We start from the raw sequence: 23,629 nt of genomic DNA on the forward strand, positions 1-23,629 counted from the left end.
TAGAACAATAAACACCTTTATTACATGAGCTAAGATAGGAGGGAAGAGGATTTATTTGCCTTTCCGGGCCTTGATTTTCCTCAGATAGAACTCCAGCTCCTTTCCCTCTAGAACATAACCATCTGCTCTGCCACACTGTCCTGGTCTTGAAGCAATGCATGCAAGAAACTTGCCCTGCTGGAACTGCTCCTCTAGAAGACTGCTGATTTGGGCATTCTTTTTCCTTTCATCATATTTCTTCTGAATTTCTTTTTTGAACGTTTTTTGTTTAAAATCACTTCCTCTTCAGGAGTCAGCCTGGCCCCCTTCTTGTGGCCCAGTGTATAGTGAGACTCGTACCACTGTTGGTACATGTGCTGTCAATGAGCACGACGCAGTTCTTCACCAGGGTCTTAGTATGGACCAGTTCATTGTTGGATGCATTATAGACAATATCAATGATCCTTGTCTTGCATGTACAACACTCTGAGCCCCAGGAGAAGTTCCCAACATCCAGCCTCAAGGCCCAGTACTTCTTGTCACCTCCTCACACACAGACTGTGTGTATACGGCGTGGGCCACTCCTGGTGTTGGCAACGGGATGTCCCAGCTCATACTTCCACTTCTTGTGGTAGGGCTTTCTCTTGCCCCCAGTCTTGCAGCGCTTGTGCCAGTTGTCCTGAGAAATGCCTCCGTGTGGAAGTGGGGTCAGGAGCCTGAGCCAGGGAGCCCGGGGCCAGCCCACCAACCCAGCACCCTGCCTCACGCTCAGCTCTCCAAGGTTGGCTCCCCCATGATCAAACAAACTTTGATCATCTATGTAGAAAATCTGAAAGAATCAACATTAAAAAAAAAAAAAAAAAAACTCCTGGAACTAATAAGTGATCCTGGTTGCAAGATACAAGTTTGCAGGACACAAGATGGATATTCAAAAGTCAACTGTTTTCTTACAATGAAAAAGTGGAATTTGAAATTAAAAATATAATATCATTGTGGAATCTAAAATATGGCACAAATAAACTTATCTATGAAACAGAAACAGATTCACAGACATAGAGAATAGACTTGTGGTTGCCAAGGGGAGAGGTGTGTGGGGGAGGGAGGGAGTGGAAGTTCCAGGTTAGCAGCTACAAACTAGTATTTATAGAATGGATAAACAACAAAGTCTTACTTTATAGCACAGGGCACTATATTCAATATCCTGTGACAAACCAAAATAAAAAAGAATGTATTTATATGTATAACTGAATCACTTTGCAGTACAGCAGAAATTAACACAACATTGTAAATCAACTATAGTTCGATAAAAAGAAAAGAAAAAATCTAGTATCATTTACATTAGCACCCCCAAAAATGAAATAGGTATGAATCTAACAAAATATGTACGAGATTTATATGAGAAAAATCTACAAAACTCTGATGAAAGAAATCAAAGAAGAACTAAATAAATGGAAAGATATTCCATATTCATGGGTAGGAAGACACAATACTGTCACAATGTCAGTTCTTCCAAACTGGATTGTGATTCAACACAATCCCAATAAAAATCCCAACAAATTAATTTATGGACTTTAATAAACTGATTCTAAAGTTTCTATGGAAGGGTAAAAGACCCTGTTTGCATCTTGATTTGTCTGCTGAAAATGTGAACTAGTAAAAATGAAGTAACTAGAAAAAAAATAGCCAACACAATATTGAAGGAAGAGAATAAAGTTAGAGGATTGACACTACCCAACTTCAAGATTTACTACAAAGCTACAGTCATCAAGACAGTGTGGTATTGGTGGAAGAATAGACAAATAGAGTAACAGAAGAGAGTAGAAAGCCTAGAAATAGACCCACATAAATGTAGTCAACTGATCTTTGACAAAGGAGCAAAGACAATACAATGGAGAAAAGAGTCTTTTCAACAAATGGTGCTGGAACAGCTGGACATCATATGCAAAATAAATGAATCTAGGGACTTCCTTGGTGGTGCAGTGGTTAAGAATCCACCTGCCAGTGCAGGGGACACAGGTTCGATCCCTGGTCCAGGAAGATCCCACATGCTGTGGAGCAACTAAGCCCATGAGCCACAACTACTGAGTCTGTGCTCTAGACCCCGTGAGCCACAACCACTGAGCCCATGCACCACAACAACTGAAGCCCATGCACCTAGGGCCCATGCTCCACAACAAGAGAAGCCACCACAATGAGAAGCCCACGCACTGCAACGAAGAGTAACCCCCGTTTGCTGCAACTAGAGAAAGTCTGCACACAGCAACGAAGACCCAACGCAACCAAAAGTAAAATTAAATTTTAAAAAAATGAATCTAGACACAGACTTTACACCCTCCACAAAAATCTACTCAAAATGGGGGGGCTTCCCTGGTGGCACAGTGGTTGAAGAGTCCGCCTGCCGATGCAGGGGACACGGGTTCGTGCCCTGGTCCGGGAAGATCCCACATGCCGTGGAGCGGCTGGGCCCATGAGCCATGGCCGCTAAGCCTGAGCGTCCGGAGCCTGTGCTCCGCAACGGGAGAGGCCACAACAGTGAGAGGCCCGCGTACTGCAAAAAAAAAAAAAAAATTTACTCAAAATGGATCGCAGACCTAAATGTAAAACAACAAAGCTATAAAACTCCTAGAGGGTAACACAGGAGACAAACTAGATGACCTTGGATATGGCAATGACTTATAAGAGACAACACTAAAGTCATGATCCATGAAATAAATAATAGATAATAATTTCATTTTAATTAATATTAAAAACCTCTGCTCTGCAAAAGACACTGTCAGAATGGAAAGACAGGCCACAGACAGGGAGAGAATATTTGCAAAAGACATATTGATAAAGGATTGTTATCCAAAATATACAAAGAATTCTTAAAAGTCAACAACAGAAAACTAACAATCCAACTTAAAAATGGGCCAAAGACCTGAATAGACAATTTGCCAAAGAAGATATACAGATGGTAAACACACATATGAAAAGATGTTCCACATTATGTCATAGGGAATGCAAATTAAAGCAACAATGAGATACCGCTACACACCTACTAGATTGGCCAAAATCCGGAACACTGACAACACCAAATGCTGGTGAGGATGTAGAGCAACAGGAGTTCTCATTCATTGGTGGTGAAAATTCAAAATGATGCAGTCACTTTGGAAGACTGGCAGCTTCTTACGAAACTAAACATACTCTTAGCATATAATTCAGCAATCATGCTCTTTAGTATTTACACAAATGAGTTGAAAACTTATGTCCACACAAAAACATGCACATGAATGTTTATAGCAGACTTATTCATAATTACCAGAACTTGGAAGCAATCAAGATGTACTTCAGTAGGTGAATGAATAAAAAATACTGTGGTATATCTAAACTACGGAACATTATTCAGCACTAAAAAAAAGAACTATCAAGCCGTGAAAAGACATGGAGGATCCTTAAAAGTATATTACTAAGAGACTTCCCTGGTGGTCCAGTGGGTAAGACTCCGCGCTCCCAACGCAGAGGGCCTGGGTTCAATCCCTGGTTGGGGAACTAGATCCCATGTGCATGCCGCAACGATGATCCCGCATGCCGCAACTAAGACCCAGAGCAACCAAAATAAATAAATAAAATTTTTTTTCTAAAAGTGTATTACTAAGTGAAAGAAGCCAATCTTAAAAGGCTGCATACTGTATTATTCTTTAGGGGAGGAAAACTTTTCCTTTCTTCCCTTCTAGGTTTCGTGGCTGGTTTAATAATTAGACGTAAGACATTAACAGGAGAAAAATTTAATTTGTACATATGAGTGCTTGAAGGAATGTGAGACTCAAAGAAGTTACCAAAGCAGGCTGCTTCTTAACCTTTTAGACAAAGAAACAATTACTTGTGAAGATTTGACAAAACAAGGGGGTTTGGACTTGGGGTAGCAAATTAATGAAAAGAAACAAAATTTGTTTATAGAGCCTTCTCAGCCTTGAATTCCCTATCCCTGACAATAAGGATGATTTCTTGGGGTGGCCTAATCTGCTCTCCAATTCCAACTATATGACATTCTAAAAAAGGCAAAACTATGGAAACAGTAAAAAGATTAGTGGCTACAGGGGTTAAGAGGGGAGGGTAGGAGGGATGAATAGGCTGAGCATAGAGGATATTCAGGGCAGTGAAATTATTCTGTATGATAATATAATGATGGATACATGTCATTCTACATTTATCAAAACCCATACAATGTACAACACCAAGAATGAACACTAATGAAACTATAGACTTTGGGTGATAATTATGTAAGATTCATCGATTGTCACAAATGTACCACTTTGGTGCAGAATGTTGAAAGTGGATGAGGCTGCTCTGTGTGGGGACAGAGGGCTTATAGGAACTCGGTGCATTTTCTGCTCAATTTTGGTGTGAACCTAAAACTCCTCTAAAAAATAAAGTCTGTTTAAAAGGAAAAAAACCCATAATGAGACATCATCTCACACCCACTGGAATGGCTACTATCAAAACAAAACAAAACAGAAAACAAGTGTTGACAAGGATGTAGAGAAATTAGAACTCTTGTGCATTGTTGGTGGGAATGTAAAACAGCACAACACTATGGAAAATGGTATGGCAGCTCCTCAAAAACTAAAAATAGAATTACCGTATTGATTTGGCAATCCTACTGCTGTATATCAAAAATAATTGAAAGCAGAATCTCAAAGAGATATTTGCATACCCATGTTCAAAATAGCAGCATTATTCACTATAGCCAAGGGGTGGAAGCAACACAAGTGTTCATTGAATGGATGGATAAATAAAATACAATGTATACATACCATGGAATATTATTCAGCCTTAAAAAAGGAAGGAAATCATATCACATGCTACAACATGGGTGAAGCTTAAAGACATTGTGCTAAGTGAAATAAGCCAGTCGCAAAAAGACAAATACTGTGTGATGCCACTTGTGTGAGATATCTAGAGAAGTCAAATTCATAGGCACAGAAAGTAGAATGGTAGTTGCCAGGGGCTGGTGGGGAGGAGAAAATGGGGAGTTACTGTTTAATGGGTATAGCGCTTCCGTTTTGCAAGATGAAAAATTCTAGAGATCAGTTGCACAGCAATGTGAATATACTGTACTTCACACTACTAAACAGTACACTTAAAAATCATCAAGAGGGACTTCCCTGGTGGTCCAGTGGTAAAGAATCTGCCTTACAATGCAGGGGACGCAGCTTCGATCCCTGGTCAGGGAACTAAGATCCCACATGCCGCTGGGCAGCGAAGCCCACGTGCCACGACTACTGAGCTTGTGCGCCTCAACTAGAAAGCCTGCGGGCCGCAAACTACAGAGTCCACACGCCCTGGAGGCTGCATGCCACAACTAGGGAAGAGAAAACCCACACGCCACAACTAAAGAGAAGCCCGCGCACCAAAACGAAATGCCCATGTGCTGAAACTAAGTCCTGACGCAGCCAAAAATAATAAATTAAATAAATAAATCTTTTTTTTAAAAAAATCATTAAGATGGGGAATTCCCTGGCAGTCCCATGGTTAGGACTCCACGCTTTCACTGCCGAAGGCGTGGGTTCAATTCCTGGTGGGGGAACTAAGATCTCACAGCTGTACGGCATGGCCAAAAAAAATAAAAAATAAAATAAAATGATATATTTTAAAAAATCATTAAGATGGTAAATTTTATGTTTTTTTATCATGACTAAAAACTAAATAAAGTAAAATTTTAATAACGTAAATTAAAGAAGCTAATTATTTTTTAGTGGATCAAAGACCTAAATATAAGAGCTAAAAACATAAAACTCTTAGAACAAAACATTGGGGAAAAGCTTCACAACTTTGGATTTGGCAATGATTTATTGATGTGACACCAAAAGCACAGTCAGCAAAGGAAGAACTATATAAATAGAACTACTTGAAAATTAAAAAAAATTTTTTTTCATCAATAGACAAAATCAACAGAGTAAAGAGGCAAGTCATGGAATGGGAGAAAATATTTTAAAATTATATATATCTGATAATGGATTAACATCCAGAATATATAAGGAACTCCTACAAATCAATGACAAAAAAACAAACAACCTGATTTTTAAATATACAAGAGCTTGAATATACATTTCTCCAAAGAAGATATACAAATGGCCAATAAGTGGAGAAATTGGAAGTATTGTGCTTTGCTGGTGGGAATGTATGCAACTGCTGTGGAAAATGGTATGGCAGTTCTTCAAAAAATTAAATGTAGGGCTTCCCTGGTGGCGCAGTGGTTGAGAGTCTGCCTGCCGATGCAGGGGACGTGGGTTCGTGCCCCGGTCCGGGAGGATCCCACATGCCGCGGAGCGGCTGGGCCCGTGAGCCATGGCCGCTGAGCCTGCACGTCCGGAGCCTGTGCTCCGCAAAGGGAGAGGCCACAACAGTGAGAGGCCCGCGTAGGCAAAAAAAAAAAAAAAAAAAAAAAAAAAAATTAAATGGAAAATTACCGTTATGACCCAACAATTCTGCTTCTGGGTATATACACAAAAGAAATGAAAGCAGGGACCTGAGCAGATATTTGTACACCAATGTTCATAGCAGCATTACTCACAATAGCCAAAAGGTGGAAAAAACCCAAATGTCCATCAGTGGATGAATGAATACACAAACTGTAGCATATACATACAATGGAATATTATTCAGCCTCAAAAACAAGAAAATTCTGACATTCACTGCAACATGGATGAACCTTGACGACATTATGCTCAGTGAAATAAGCCAGACACAGAAGGACAAATATTGCATAATTCCACTTACATGAGGTACCTAGAATAGCCAAATTCACAGAGACAGAAGGTAGGACAATGATTCCCAGGGGCTGGGGGAAGGGGAGAATGATGAGTTAGTGCTTAATGGGTACAGAGTTTCAGTTTAGGATGAAGAAAAGTTCTGGAGATGGATGGTGGTGATGATTGCACAACAATGTGAATGTACTAAGTACCACGAAACTGTACTCTTAAAAATGGTTACGGTGGTAAAATTTTATGTTATGTATATTTTACCACAATAAAAAAAGACATCCAACATTATAATTTCATTTAGTGACATAAAACTATATACATATCTTTCATTTTAAACAGGTTATGGAAACAGTGGTAACTTACGTACCTCATAAAATGAATCAGGAAATTTAGAAAGTTTAAATCATGAGAAATTTAACCCTGGTCATGTACAAACCAGAATATTGTGTTGACATTATTTTTATATGGTAAACTACTTTTCCAAGACTCTCAACCATGCCCAAAGCTCTTTTATCTTGGAATTAAAGCTTCTTCTTATCTTTTAACAAAGGCTATTATGCACATAGACTTTCGAGTGTCTACAGACATAAAAAACACAGTTGAATAACTTTGTTTTAGACAACTTTTACATTTATTTGGACTAGATAGTTCTAGAGTGTGCACATAACAATCGAATGTCTTGTTTTGTTTTCCGTTTTAATGGTAATCTTTAAGTTTACTGAGAGCATAAGAGAGAGGAACAGAAAAAGTGAGAAGCAGCTGGCTTTGGACCAATCTGAAATTGTTATTATAAGACTACTTATGTTTCCTCTGCAAGGGAAGGGAAGAACTTTAGAAACAGAAAAACAGAAGAAACCACATTACAGCTGGTTTAGAGAGTAACTTGGGCCTTTGACTAATTTCTCAAGCCTTACAATTAGAAAGCCCACATTTACTAATCCCCGAGGTATGGAAATGGAGGCATGGAGTTCATCCTACATTAAATAAAATGATCTCTCTTTTCAACAAACAAGACAATCTCTTCATGAGAGTTTGTTTTTTGCTTGAAGGTGTCTCTTAAATGAACAATCTTTTCAATGTCAAAAGCCCCCCAAAGTGGGCTTCCCTGGTGGCGCAGTGGTTGAGAGTCGGCCTGCCGATGCAGGCGGCACGGGTTCGTGCCCCGGACCGGGAAGATCCCACATGCCGCGGAGCGGCTGGGCCCGTGAGCCATGGCAGCTGAGCCTGCGCGTCCGGAGCCTGTCCTCCGCAACGGGAGAGGCCACAACAGTGAGAGGCCCGCGTACCACAAAAAATAAATAAATAAATAAAAGTTTTTTAAAAAGCCCCCCAAAGTGGCTACTGCAATTCCAAATTGTCACTGGTGAAATTGGAGCAGTCAGAAAACTAAGTACAAGTTGGTGGTGTTGTGGTTAGAAAGCATGCAGCAGGTAAGTGTTTGACCAGGAAGAAACCCTTTTTTTAAAGAGCCCATGGAACCGAATGGTCCATAAGGATGGTTCATGTGTAACTTTATTTCTCTGAAGCTTGGCCAAAGGCCAATCAATCAGCACCCATCAGAGCCAGATACAACCTCCTAATTCTAGGCAAACTAAGCTAAACAAAATAGTTCTCAGGGATACAAGGACAAGATCAAGGAGGAAATCTTTACAAGGTTTTGAAATGATGACCCAAGACAAAGAATGTCCAACTAGAGAATGAACTTATCAGGGTTATGCCCATCTCTCCCATAGAATTTTCATTCTCAAGAAGCAGCAAATGCTGGAGAGGATGTGGAGAAAAGGAAACCCTTGTGCATTGTTGGTGGGAATGTAAGTTGGTGCACCCACCACAGAAAACATCATGGAGGTTCCTCAGAAAATTAAAAATAGAACTACCATATGATCCAGCAATCCCACTTCTAGGTATTCATCCGAAGCAAACAAGATCACTATCTTAAAAAGATATCTGCACCCCCATGTTTATTGCAGCATTATTTACAGTAAATCCAGGACATGGTAACAAACAAACACACACACACACACACACACACACACAGGAGCATTTTTCAGCCATAAAAAAGAAGGAGATCCTGCCAATAGTGACAACATGGGTGGACCTAGGGGACATTATGCTAAGTGAAATAAGTCAGACAGAGAAGACAAATACCATATTATCTCATTTACATGTGGATTCTAAAAAAACAAACAAACTCATAAATACAGAGAACAGATTCGTGGCTGCCAGAGGCGGCAGGATAGGAGTGGCAAAATGAGTGAAGGTGGTAAAAGGGCATAAACTTCCTGTTACAAGATAAATAAGCTCTGGGGATGTAATGTACAACAATGAGGACTATAGTTAATAATACTGTATTGTATATTTGAAAGTTGCTAAAAGAGTAGATCTTAAAGTTCTCTTCACAAGAAAAACATTATGTAACTATATGTGGTGATGGATGTTTATTAAATTTATCCTGGTGTGTGATGATCATTTCTCAATATATACATATTTCAAAATGGCTAGGGGGAGAGGGAAGGGGGAGGTTATTGTTTAGTGAGTACAGAGTTTCAGTTTTGCAAGATGAACAGAGTTCTGGAGATGGATAATGGTGATGGATACTTTATGCCACTGAACTGTACACTTTAAAATGCTCTAAATGGTAAATTGTGTTATTTATATTTTGCCACAATTTTAAATATAAAATAAATAAAAACATCTACAAAAGGTTTGAGGCAACTACTAAATCGTACCACTGATGAAGTATTTTATCTTCTTGATTCATTTTTTAGTAAAAAAAATTAACAATTTAAAACAACTATCAATTGTAATGATATGGGTCAAACTTAATAAAATACTTCATATATGAACGAAAATCTAACAAGATTATTACACCTCACAGTTTGCATTTTTTCCTCTCTCACTGTTTTACATGTTAAACAGAAATAAATGTGGTCACATGTAGAATGACGGAAATGAAGTAACTCAAATTCTATTTCTCTGTCTTTAAAATCATTAGGCTATCGGGACTTTCCTGGTGGCGCAGTGGTTAAGAATCCGCCTGCCAATGCAGGGGACACGGGTTGGAGCTCTGGGCTGGGAAGATCCCACATGCCGTGGAGCAACTAAGCCCGTGCGCTACAACTACTGAGCCTGCGCCCTACAGCCCGTGAGGCACAACTACTGATCCCATGCACAAGCTCTGTGAAGGGTTATTTTGTATGCGGAAATCTTCAGCCCTGGAGGACCAGGCTAGAAGTACAAGACATCTCTACCACAAGGTGACCTCCAAGAAAGGACTTTTGGAGGGAGGTCATCACCCACGTAACTAACTGTGAAGGTTTACCTGCAGAGGAGAAAATAGCCAGGTTAGTTTCCTCCCATCTCCCCAAGTGATGTCCCTCTTCTGGGATAGGAAATGAGGGTAGGCTTTGGAATAGAGGAAAGGAAGTGTCCTCCCAAATTTAAGGCTACCAGTGTGGTCTAGCCCAACATCAGAGAGTCTCTGGAGGCTCTAAAGCAGCAAAACTGCTTCTTTCTTCGAGAAGATGGCCAGGGTGAGCCAGAACCTGAACCTTCCATCACTTTCTCTCTCCTGGAGCCACTGATGGTGGCAGAAGTGGTAACTGGCAGACCGATGGGAGCAGAGCCCCAGCTTCCTAAGGACACTCCAGCTGCACCAGAACAGGGTACCCCACCCCTGCTGGACCTCTGGCTACACAGTGGGGCTTGGCAGCAACAGTAGCCAGAGAAAATGGGGTGCTCCTGGAGATGCCCCAAGCTTTCTGGGGTCCTATCCAATAAACATCTGCACCCCAAACTAGCCAGGGCAACTGAGTTGCAGACCTACCACAGGAAGGAGGACATCCTTGGGAATGTGAGTAGGGCCCCAAGCCAATTAATAGGAATATTAAAAGACGTGTAACTTTTTTTTTTTTGAGGAGGGGGAATCCAAGCTGTTCCTGTCAGCATGATATCATCCATGCAGTAGACCAACATGATGTCCTGTAGGTCAAGGTTGCTGTGCACTGACTTGCCTAGAGCCAGAGAACCCCAACCCCTAAGGTTTATTCACTCATCATTGGCCACAAGCCTTCAAGGCTCATTCACTGCAGTGTTCTTCTTTCTCCTAGCTCTGAAAATGCCCCTTCCTTCTTTTCTAGCTGAACAATGTATCTAAATTTTGTGTAATATTTTATGCTGAGAGTGCGGGGACCTCTCCTCCTCCCCCATGTCTTGGCAACACAAGTATGTCTGAGACAGCATCCCTGTGGTAGTCAGCATCCCAGACAGTCCCTAATGATTTTTCTTTACAGGTATCCATGGTCCTATGTGGTCCCCTCTCACACTGAATGGTGTTGACCTATGTAACCAATAGGATGCTGCAGAAATGACAACATGTGGCTTCTAAGGCTGAGTCATAAAGGCATTATGCTTCCACCTTGCTCTCTTGATTCCCTCACTTGAGGGAAGCCAGCCACCAGTGCACGAGGACACTCCAGTCCCCCTGTGGAGAGGCCCTTGTGGTGAGGGACTGAGGCCTCCTGCCAATAGCCATGTGAGTGAGCCACCTTGGGAAGAGATCCTCCAGTCCCACCAAGCCTTCAGATGATGCAGCCTTGAGTAACATCTTGACTTTGTGAGAGACCCTGAGCCAGAACCACCCACCTAAGCTGCTCCCAAATTCCTGACCCACAGAAACTAAGGAATATATGTCTATTTTTGTTTTAAGCTACTAAGTTTTGGTATAATTTGTTGCTAAAACAGTCCCCCTCCCCAGTTTACTACTCTTCAAGAAGCCACCTCCTCACCTTTGTCCAGAACGCCCCCATCCCCATAATGGCATTCTGGACGTGAGCAGTGCAAGATTCCCACTGCCCACAGACTTGGGTCCCTGGGTGTGGGCTCCAAGCCCATTGGAGTTCACGTCCTTTGCAGACTATTAGAGCTCTCATCTCCTGGCCCCACTTAAAACCAAGAGATATCAGTGGGACTGGGAAGTGGGGGAGTGGGGTGTCACCAGCAGACTCCCCATCCATACTCTGCCATGACTATATATTCTAAGGGTATACGTGAGACCCTTCCTAATTTCCAGTGATATAGAAGAATTTTTCCTATTACTTCTGTTTGACTATTTTGGGGAAAACTGGAAAAGGAAAGCACAGATCTGGAATGCTATTTTGGAATGGGAAATTACTAAAACCCTGGCTTACAACATTATAATACTTACTAGAAAAGTCACTCTAAGGTGGCAGGGGGCCCAAGGGGACAAAACTGGAGTCAGAGTGCCCTGTGATGGAGCTAATATTGGCCAATGAGCAGTGATGATCTCATTGTTATGAAGACCTCATAGTTATTGTCACGATAAATCATTGTATTAGGTGAATTCTGACAGCATGGGCTCCATTAGATATCAGAGTGATCTGAGATGCTCTGGCCCTTAACTCTCTCTTGGCCAGGGCCTTGTTTGGGAGCTCTTGTTTATGAACACCCTACTGTATGTGCCAGGCACTGTGCTGAAAAGTGGCAGAATATGCCATCCCAAATATGCCACTTTGGCATAAGAATTATTGAGCTAAAGGCTCTTGAAGAAATAGCAGTTACGTGAAGGGTACTCTGACCTCCGCTTTTCTTCCTGAAGACAGGAGACAAAATTTGTGAAAGATCTCTCTGTACCAGGAGGAAAGATTCTTATCACCAGAGATGGGAAGTCGAGACCAAGAGAAATCTGCACAAACACACCGTATTAAAATAACTCATCTTTAGTCTCCCCATTTTTTCTTTTTTGGCCACGCCACACGGCATGCAGGATCTTAGTTTCCCAACCAGGGATCAAACCCTTGCCCCCTGCAGTGGAAGTGTGAGGTCTTAACCACTTGACCGCAAGGGAAGTCCCTCCCCATGTATTTTAGTTACTTTTCCACAATTGTCTCTCTTTGTCCAGCCTACTATATAAACACTTAGGCCTGGCCACTTCTCTGGATCTTTGTTTTTCCTGTGGGGGCTCCCATGTAAAGATCTATATGCTTTTCTTCTTTTAATCTGTCCCATGTCAATTTAATTCTTGGAACCAGCCAGAGATTCTAAGAGGACAGAGGTTAAGTTTCGCCTCCCTACTGTGCCAAGGTCTCCATTTATGTCTCACAGTCCCATGAGATACTGCTTTCATCCCCATTCTCTAGATGGTGAGACTGAGACCCAAAGCAATCGAGGACATTCCTAAGGTCACATAGCCATAAAGTGGTAGAGCTTAGATGGACATCTGAGTCTATCTGAATCCCCAGCTTTTCTACCACAATGTACAGAGGAATGAGTCACAGATGGCTTCCAAGAAGAAGAGACACTGGCCTGGCGCAGCCCTTGAATAATCAGAACAAGTTTATTAAACCCTGGAGGGGTAAGGGAGAGAATGCAGTGTTGAGCGCATCAAGGTTGTATGACAGGGCTGAAACCCAGGGTTCAAGGGAGAGAGTGGTGGGGAGCGAGGCTGCTGCACGCAAAGGCCAGCTCTTGAAGGGCCCTAAGTACCAAGCCTTAACCTGGAACTTATCCTGTGTGTCTGGGGGGCCTCCTGGTTGTCCAAAGTGGGGGGTGACATGGTCAGATTTGGTGTTTGAAGACTATCTGGGAACAGCATGGAGGCTAGATTGGGACAGCAGTTCTCAACATCAGTGTGCATCAGAATCATTCTGGGCTCCCTGTAAAAAACATCTGGAACCACACTCAAAAGTCTGATTCAGGGACTTCCCTCATGGCACAGTGGTTGAGAATCCGCCTGCCAATGCAGGGGACACGGGCTCGATCCCTGCTCCAGGAAGATGCCGCATGCTGCGGAGCAACTAAGCTCGTGTGCCACAACTACTGACCTGTGCTCTAGAGCCCGTGAGCCACAACTACAGAGCCCGCGTGACACAACTACTGAAGCCCACCCGCCTAGAGCCCGTGCTGTGCAACAAGAGAAGCCACCGCAATGAGAAGCCGGCACACCACAAGGAAGAGTAGCCCCTGCTCGCTGCAACAAGAGAAAGCCTGTGCGCAGCAATGAAGACCCAACACAGCCGAAAATAAATAAATAAATAAAATAAATAAATAAATCTGATTCAGCAGGGCTGGAGAGGGGCCCAGGGTCTGCATTTTAACAAGTTTTCCGAGGGATTCTGATGCAGGTGGTCACATGAAGAAACACTAGTAATCCAGAGGGAGAAAAGCAAGGAAACTAAGAACAAGGTTGTTGCCAGAGGCAAATGATAAGTCCTTGAACCTCAACTGTGGCAAGGAAAATGGAAACAGCCTAACTACTATGGCAGGATAGTATCTTTATAATGTTACCACTTTTTTTCCCCTAGTAATTCACTCCGACCCCGTTTCAAATAGCTAGTCCATTCTGTGCTCATTGCTCCTCATGGGTGGAATGTGACAGGGCAGAAAATAAGAGTCTTTTCGGTGTGATACGTTGGACTTGTTTCAAATAACACAGGAGTTGGAATGGGGGGAGAAGGTAAAATTTATAGATAAATCAAGATTGGCCATGAGTTGATTATTGTGGAAGCTGGGTGATGACTGCAAGGGGACTCATTATAGAATTCTGTCTACATTTGTCTATGTTTTAAATTTTTATTTTAAAAAGATTTTTCTCTTTTTTTTTGCGGTACACGGGCCTCTCACTGTTGTGGCCTCTCCCGTTGCTGAGCACAGGCTCCGGACGCGCAGGCTCAGCGGCCATGGCTCATGGGCCCAGCCGCTCCGCGTCATGTGGGATCCTCCCGGACCGGGGCACGAACCCGTGTCCCCTACATCGGCAGGCGGACTGTCAACCACTGCGCCACCAGGGAAGCCCTAAAAAGATTTTTTTAAGTATTTCTGGATTTGGTTTCAACAAGGACTCAGGGCAAAGGAGAGAAGTGTCAGCCACAGCTGAAACGTTTTTTTTTTAATTAATTTATTTATTTATATTTGACTGCATTGGGTCTTCGTTTCTGTGCGCAGGCTTTTCTCTAGTTGCGGTGAGCGGGAAATACTCTTTGTTGTGGTGCGTGGGTTTCTCATGGTGGTGGCTTCTCTTGTTGCAGAGCATGGGCTCTAGGCACACAGGCTCAGTAGTTGTGGCTCGCAGGCTCTAGAGCTCAAGCTCAGTAGTTGTGGCGCATGCATGCTCCGCATGCATGTGGAATCTTAGTTGCTCCGCAGCATGTGGAATCTTCCCAGACCAGGGATCGAACCCGTGTCCCCTGCATTGGCAGGAATTGGCCCAGGGTGAAGAGGTTCCACTGACAGGAAACTTCTGCTCTTGGGAGAGAGAACTCATCTGATTAGTATACTTGTGTACTTGGGAAGAACATGGTACATGCTCTGCTCAGCTCTGCCCTTCTTCCTCTTAGGATCTGCCACATCCACCACCCCTCCAGGGGCTCTGGAAGGGAGGTCCACCCATTCTAGCACTGCCATGACTGGGGGCTGGGGGTTCAGTTGCCCACATTGAGCAAATGCTCTGCCCTGGTCTTTGTCAGTAATATGGTAATATTCAGCCTCCACCTGCCTCTCCTTTGCTTCATTTTCCAGTATGTAGAGAACTCTAGTCAAGAAGACAGTGCCATTGGGACTTCCCTGGTGGTGCAGTGGTTAAGACTCCACACTCCCAATGCAGAGGGCCCGGGTTCGATCCCTGGTCAGAGAACTAGATCCCACATGCATGCCACAACTAAGGAGCCTGTCTGCTGCAATTAAGGAGCCCATGTGCCACAACTAAGAGGCCTTCAAGTCGCAACTAAGGAGCCGGCGAGCCGCAACTAAGGAGCCCGCCTGCCACAACTAAGACCCGGTGCAACCAACCAAATAAATAAATAAATACATATTTTTTAAAAAAGAAGAAGACAGTGTTATCTACTGGGGCTTCCTCCAGATACTCCAAAAGGAGGACTTCAGGGGTCTGGAGAAATGGAAGTGTTACCGAGTCCAAGCTCACTCTGCTCGCCACATGACAGAAGACAGGCCAATAAATCGGGAGACAAGGTGTTGAGGCAAGGAGTACAACTTTATTCGGAAAGCCGGCAGACTGAGAAGATGGCCAACTAAATTCTCCAAAAAAACATCTTATCCGGGTTTGGATGCCCATTTCTTTTACAGAACGAGGTAGGGGTGTGGGGGTGGGGTGGGGCTGGGGGAGGAGATGAGGAAGTAAAGTAAAAACGCTATACGTTTTGTAAATATCCCCTGGAATGGCCAGCCTCCGGGAGGGGATGTGTTAATTTCTTCTTACTTGCAGCCATCCACAGGTGGACAGGGTGAGGATGCTTCCCTGAACAAAGGCACTTTAGTTTAGCATTCAGGCAGAGGGGCAGGGTTCCCCGAGGCATTATTAGGCCATTATGTATAGACAGTATCCTTTTAGTGAACAAAAGCAGTGGAAAGCAAAGGTTAAAGTAAAAGAAACAGATCCAACATGTAGTCAGATTTGGCTCTCCCCTGTCACAGAAGTAAAGAAGAGGAGGATGGAGGGAAGCGATGAGAGCACAGAGAGAGGCCGGAGGAAAAGCAAAGAATCCAAGAATAGAGGGGAATGTTGCCTGGGGAAACAGCAACACCGGGCATGGAGATGGCTCTGGGGCACATCTAGGCAAAAAGAACCTTAGGTAACCTCACCAAGATTCTCATGAGGCAGGAAGAGAGCTGGGGTCTCTAGTAGACATGTGAGTGAGAACAGCCAGTTCTCAGCAGCAGCCACTGGGGACAAATGACATCTCCATGAATGCCTGTGTGGATGGATGACCTTGAGAACTAGATACACCTGTACACACACACACTCACTCTCACTCTCTCACTCTCTCTCTCACACACACATATACATACACTCACAGTTGAGTACTAGATAAGACTCCAGGGCCTTAAACATAACCCCAGGGAAAGGGTAAAACCCTCAGTTAGCTGTATGAGGCCCATGGTGCCCAACCTCACCTGTGCAGATGGGACACTATGCTGATCTGGTAATCTGGTTTGCATCACCCTTATAGTTTCCCCTTCCCTCCTCACCACTCAAGCAGTTAGTTCTGTAACTGTTGCCTTGCAGGAGGAGTAAGGTAGATCACAGAGTGGAAGGTAGGAGAACTTGCAAACCATCCTGGATGCTGTGTTTCAAAAGCCCAAGCTCTTACAGACTTGACAGTCAAGGCCAGTGGCCTTCAAACTTTTGCTTCATGCCCCCAAAAAGCAGTTTTAAAAACTACACACCCTCTCATTCAGGACCAGCTACATAAACTGGAGTGCCTGGTACAAAATGAGAATGTGAGCTCCTTGTTCAAACATTATTAAGAATTACAAAGGACTTCCCTGGCGGTCCAGTGGTTAAGACTCTGCGCTTCCACTGCAGGGGGCACAGGGTCGATCCTCCATGCTGCACAGCATGGCCAAAAAAAAAAGAGAGAGAGAGAGAATTTCAAGAAGGTGATGGCAGAAAGTTAAGCCAAGCTCAGAGCCCTTCCGAATAAGGGACCCTGAGTGGCTGTGCAGGTTGTACATCCATGAAGCTGGCCCTGCTCTCACACATTTTAAGGTTAGCATATTAAAAAAATATATAAGTGTAAGCAGTGGCAAAAGATGTGATTTTAGTACCTTGCATACATGCTTTAAAAATATTTTCTTCCAGTTCTCAGAGCAGTATAATAATTAAATGTATGAGAAAGGTCTGTCATGACTATTCATCAATATTGAATGGATAAACAAACTGTGGTACTTCCATACAATGGAATACCACTCGGTACTAAGAAGGAATGAGCTATGGATACACACTACAAAATGGATAAATTGCAAAGTAATTATGCTGAGGGAAAGAAGTCAGGCAAAACAGAGTGCATACTATATGAAAATATAGAACATTCATAGAGACAGAAAGCTGATCAGTGTTTGCCTGGGGAGAGGGGAAGGAGTGGGAAGGAAAGATTACAGTCAGGTGGAGCCATGTGGCTGAAATCTCCCCAACAGAATGTGAGTGAAAGTGATGTATAGTCATTACTAGGTATTGCTCATAAAAACAGCCCAGGCAACCCTCGCTCTATCTTTACCATCCTCTCGTTGAATGGAGAGAACCTGGATGAGGGCGGAGCCACAAGACAGAGAGGGCGTGGACCCCTGAATGACTGCATGAAGCAAAGTCCCCTTCATCCAGCATTGAATTGTGACATGAACAAGAACTAAACTATTATGGTATTAACCCCCTGACATGTCGGGGTCAGTTGTTACAGCAGTTAGCCAACCCTGACTAATACAGAGCCCAATATAATCTCCCTGCCACGAGATAGCTGGCTGTTTCCCTCAAAGTAAGGCTCTACCTGGGGGCTCAGGCTGGTTCCCTGAGGCTTGCAAATTGGGTGCAGCACAAAGAGTAGGCCAGCCGTGGGAGGGAGCAGTCCGTAATACTGGGCCAGTTTTCTCATAAACCCACTAAACCCACGGAGCAAGTCCTGAGATGGCTAGGGAAGGAGACTGCCTGATAGCCACAGAAGGAGCCAAACTGCCCACCAGGCTCTTAAGAAGTTCTTCTGTAGTGAGACCCTTTGGTGAGTGTTCATCTGGCACACTAATAACCCTATGCTCTGAAGCCATTCTGGGCAGTCTATCCACATTTATCTTCCTCAAAACTTCTTGTCACTAAGCCTTCAGTCTGGTTCCTTCCAAGTCCCTGACCAACAGACTAAACCATTATCCAACGGCTAGGAATCAGTGCATCTTTACTTTGGGGCCTCTGGGCACACTTCCCTTTTCCAGGTCCCTCAGGCCTTCTCGGAGGAAGACTGGAAGACCCCAACAATCCATTTCCGGCTGGAGCCAACATCACGTGCAAAGCCGTTTATAAACAGGGCTTTAGATTATTCTTCCTTAGTCAACCCATCACAAACAACTCTCCAGGAGACCATGAACATCAGTAGGAGAGGAATGTAAACAACTTGCTCAGGCAACCTACTTGTGCTTTTAGGGCCTGCTGGACTGAGGCCATATATGTCACTTCTTCTTCATGATGGAGTACTGCTGGCCATCCCTAATTCTATGACTAGGTAGATCAGATAACATGGTAGCTCAGGTCACGTGGTCACCTGCTATGCCATGGTCAGGCATCCAATTTCCACACACCCGGGAAGCAAGCCAGGAGATGTTCCTCAGAAGGAAAACAACTGCTGAACAAGGTCATAACTTTGCTCCAAAAGCCAGTGCCTGAATATAAGGGCCAAAGGCAGAACTACCTACTTTGCAGCCTGATCCAGTAAGAAAACCTTCTCTCCTTGTATGGTCCCCCTTCAAGTTGATAGCTTTCAAGTGACCCAGTAATAGGTAAAAATAATATACCTAAATATGGTATATTTTATAACCAAGTAAAGAAGCCCACCAAGTACAGTACTGCTTTCTGAGTGGTCAGGAGTGTGATGTTCAGCAGCTTGTCATTTATTTGGTGCAGAATATCAAAACACACCCCAGAACCCTAGATAGTTCACTGAGTAGACAGGCCACTATATATTCGTGGGATTTATTATCTGCTCTCTGGCACACACATCATGCTTACCAAATCATCTAGGGTATCTGCTACTTCCTGTTCTCAAGGTCCTTCAGGATATTGTCATCAGCATCACAGTAGATTAGCCTGATATCCACTGAAATGGTGATTTGGTCAAAAATTCCGATAAACTGAGTATGTCCAGAGAGTGACATACCTCTGAAGCAAGACAGTAAAGGTCTACTGTTGCCCCTGCCAGAGGAACACAAACTTTTCCTGAGGTTTGGTATAGAATAAATAGCATTGACTAGGGTCTTCCCTGGTGGTCCAGTGGTTAAGACTCCATGCTCCCAATGCAGGGTGCCCAGGTTCAATCCCTGGTCAGGGAACTAGATCCCACATGCTGCATCAAAGATCCCACGTGCCGCAGCTAAGACCTGGCATAGCCAAATAAACAAATAAATATATTTTTTTAAAAAAGCATTGATCAGGGCTTCCCTGGTGGAGCAGTGGTTGACAGTCCGCCTGCTGATGCAGGGGACACGAGTTCGTGCCTCGGTCCGGGAAGATGCCACATGCCGCGGAGCGGCTGGGCCCGTGAGCCATGGCCACTGAGCCTGCGCATCCGGAGCCTGTGCTCCGCAACGGGAGAGGCCACAACAGTGAGAGGCCCGTGTACTGTAAAAAAAAAAAAAAAAAAAAAGCATTGATCAGACCTATAATTGTGGGCCTACAATTGCACTGGCCTACCAGAATGAGTTTATCATAATGCTCGGTCATGATTTAAGACCATTCATCTTCTCTGGTTTTGTTTTTTTGGGTTGTTTTACTATTGCTTTTATAAATTTATTTATTTTATTTATTTATTTTTGGCTGCATTGGGTCTTCGTTGCAGCACGCAAGCTTTCTCTAGTTGCAGCGAGCAGGGGCTACTCTTTGTTGCGGTGCACAGGCTTCTCATTGCAGTGTCTTCTCTTGCTGCGGAGCACGGGCTCTAGGCGCAAGGGCTTCAGTAGTTGTTGCACGCGGGCACAGTAGTTGTGGCTTGTGGGCTGTAGAGCACAGGCTCAGTAGTTGTGGTGCATGGGCTTAGTTGCTCCACAGCATGTGGGATCTTCCCGGACCAGGGCTCAAACCTGTGTCCCTGCATTGGCAGGTGGATTCTTAACCACTGTGCCACCAGGGAAGCCCTATCTTCTCTGTTGATGTATGAATGGATAAAGAAAATGTGATATAGACAGATAGATAGATGGATAGATAGATAGATAGATCTTCTCTGTTGATGTATGAATGGATAAAGAAAATGTGATATAGATGGATAGATATCTGTATATGTATATAAAGGAATATATAAATATCTACTATATATAGGAATATATATGAGGAATATACAAAAAGTATATATATATAAAATATAAATGAATATTATTCAGCCTTAAAAAAGAAGGAAATCCTGCCATTTGCAACAACATGGATGAAACTAGAGGACATTTTAAGTGAAACAAGCCAGTCGCAAAAAGATAAATATTGCATGATCTCACTTATATGTGGAATATTAAAAAAAAAAAAAAAAGGTAAACTCATAATAACAGAGAGTAGAATAGTGGCTACCAGAGGCTGAGGGGTAGGGAAAAGGGGGAGGTTTTCTTAAGTAGAATGGTGGTTGCAAAGGGCTGAAGGGACAGGAGAATGGGGAGTTATTATTTAATGAGTACAGAGTTTCAGTTTTACAAGAAGAAAAGTGTTCTGGAGATAGATGGTGGTGATGGTTGCACAACAATATGAATGTACTTAATACCAATGAACTGTACACTTAGAAATGGTTAAGACAATAAGTTTTATGTTACTCAAATTTTACCACAAAGAAAATAAATGAATGGGAAAAAATACCATCTATCCTCTGTTCTGGACAAACTGAAGAGGTAATGTTGATATAGTGGGAATCACCCTGAATCTTTCAAATCTTTGATGGTGGTGCTAATCCCTGTAATGAGATGAAGTATTATTTTTTCATTTGGCAGTTAGGGAGAGCTCCAGGGCCTTCCATTTAGCCCTTCCTCTCAAAATAGTCCTTGCTCCCTTGGGTTGGGCCAATGTCAGAATTCTGCCCTTGTTGATGGATCAACAGCAACTCTACATATAACCACCATATGGTTTCAGGACACCACTGGCCCTGGCATGAGACAAGTTGCACTCAAAACTACTTTTAAAAATTTGTACTATACGCATGTCATACATTCAAAAAAGAAAGGGAGGGAAAATATCCCAGTTTTAACAATTAAATACATAATCATTACATTTTTTAAATGTTCCTTTGTGTACCACTCAAAATCCTCTCGCACACATACCACTTTTTTGGAAACACTGACCTAGTACATGCCCCAGTCATCTCATCTTTATCACACTTGTAATTGTGTATTTAAGTGTCCACTCTCCCCACCAGACTGAGACGGTGAGTCTCGCTGTCCCAAGCACCAAACGCTGGACTCCCCGTGGACCATACACTGAAAATACGAATCTAGACGATCCCTTTGTCCCTTTCAGCTCAGGCTGTCCACGAGCCCATGAGTTCTGGCTGGCTGATATTGAGCAACCATTTCACCTTTTGCAGCCTCGGTTTTCTCCGCAGCAAAATGGGAACTACTGTACCTGCCACTCAGTGTAGGTACAAGGAGTCAGGTCATGGCTGTGAAAGTAGCGTAGCAGTACAGAAATTACGAATTCACTCATCCATTTAACAGTTATTAAGCGCCCAGGGCCGTGCAGCACGATTACTACAGAGCACACCCTCCCCTCGCGCAGGTCTCATCCCTCGGATCCTGGGATGGGGAGGGCGTTTCCTCACCAGGTTCACTCTTCCGCGGAACTCCGGGTGGTGACCTTACTCAACATGGCGCAGGCAGCCTCGGGGGCTAGTGCGGCGGCGCGGACTCTGCGTGCCCTCTGACCTGCTGGCAGCGACAGAGGGGGAGCCGGGCGCCGCCATATTGGCTGTTGTCTTGCGAGGGGAGCGGTGGCTGCGGCGGCGGAGGCGGAGGCGGCGGCGCGAGTGAAGCGAGGGAGCGGCGCGAGCAGCAGCATGACTCGGAGGCGGAGCAGGCCGAGTGGCGGCACAGGGCCCCCGGAGGCGCCGGCGGAGCCCTACCGCGACGGCCCCAGGGAGGAGGACGACCCCAATCTGGCTCCCGGTCCCCAGGTAGGAGCGAGCGAGGCAAGTTTGGCTGCTCGGGCTCTTTTACCTCCCCGGAGCGGGGCCGGGACGGGTTTGGGGATGGACCATCCTCCCCCGGCTGGGGCCAGAGCCTTACCCTCTGGGCCAGGGCTGAGGCTTTCTCCCGCTAGGCGGGAGTGGAGTCTGGATCCTTTGGTCCAAAGCCGAGGCACGGCACGTCCGGTTCTCCTGAGACCAGGCTTCCTGCCCTCTCCCGCCGCCTCCGGGAAACGTTCTGGTCGCACACCCACACTGGGACCGCGCACCAATCTTGAGGCTACAGCTTAGATCTGTGCCCTTTACCTCCCCTGGGCCCACCTGCTTCCCCACCCACCCACAGGCCACCTCGGGGCGCTGGGGCCTGGAAGGCTGCAGCCTCTTCTCTCCCCCCCACCCCGGGAGCGGCTCCATCCCTTCCCCTCGCTGCCCCCTCAGCAGCTGTGCCCCCAGCATATGTCTCCCGGGGCCTCCCTCCTTTCCTTGCCCAGCGGAGCAGTTGCAGCAGACAGCCAGGCTGCCCGGAAGACTATTTGGTGGGTCTCCTGCACGGAGGTGGAAACCCAGAAAAGCCTACTCTTTCTCCCCTGTATACCCCCGACCTACAAGGCGGCCCACCCAGACCCTCAAATCCCTGGGTTTGGCGAATCTTGCTGAGAGTGAGCAGTAGAAGGACTCTTCAAAGCTTCCAGTTTGCCACCTGGGAGAAGGTCACTTTCATTTGAGCAAAGGAGATAATAGGAGGTACCCTGCCGGTGTTCACTGCGAAGCTGGGGTGGCATGAGCCACAGTTGCTCTGGGAGGGTTATGGCACCTGGGGCTGGGTGGCTCGCCCTAAGCTTGCTCTGACAAAAGAGTTTTGAGTTGGTTTTTTGGATGAGCCTGCCAAGGAAGGCAGGCTCCTGCAGGAGTCTTGGAGGGTCGGATGCAGCGCCGGATGAGGATGAGGCGTGGCAGAAGATGCGTTTGGCTCTGCAGACACTGCATCGGGCAGCAGGGGACTCTGGGAGGCTGGTGCAGCCAGAAGGCATGGCTCTTGACAGCCTTCTAGTAGAATCTCTGGAATTGTGCATGTGAGTGGGGATGCTGTTTGGGGTACCATTCCCAGAAAGCCTTCCCTAACCTCCCCAGTTGCGTGAGGTGCCCCCTTTGTCCCACAGCTCCCTGTGCTCCCCTCTGGTAGCACTCCCCATTCTACAATGAGGTAGTCTGTTGATGTGTCTGTGCCCTCCCCCCCCCCCCCCC

At 44.7% G+C, this 23,629-nt stretch overlaps 1 protein-coding gene and 1 pseudogene across 12 annotated transcripts in view; one reads left to right on the forward strand and one right to left on the reverse strand.

Annotated features, from left to right (window-relative positions):
* LOC112400089 (40S ribosomal protein S8-like) lies at positions 1–22,257 on the reverse strand (annotated as a pseudogene).
* The window catches only part of FAM193B (family with sequence similarity 193 member B), a 31,626-nt gene continuing 30,145 nt past the window's right edge, over positions 22,149–23,629 (forward strand). For 4 of the 12 annotated variants that reach the window (XM_024745563.1, XM_024745566.1, XM_024745564.1 and 1 more), the window contains exon 1: positions 22,149–22,372. In XM_024745563.1, coding sequence (XP_024601331.1) covers positions 22,256–22,372 — 117 coding nt within the window. In that variant the 5' untranslated portion in view covers positions 22,149–22,255. Of the gene's footprint in view, positions 23,458–23,629 lie in introns of all 12 variants that reach the window. The other 8 variants (XM_024745569.1, XM_024745570.1, XM_024745568.1 and 5 more) reach the window with 5 other exon arrangements.

This window comes from Neophocaena asiaeorientalis, unplaced genomic scaffold (genome assembly GCF_003031525.2).
Source record: "Neophocaena asiaeorientalis asiaeorientalis breed wild unplaced genomic scaffold, Neophocaena_asiaeorientalis_V1.1 scaffold292, whole genome shotgun sequence".
NCBI classification, from domain to species: Eukaryota; Metazoa; Chordata; class Mammalia; order Artiodactyla; family Phocoenidae; genus Neophocaena; species Neophocaena asiaeorientalis.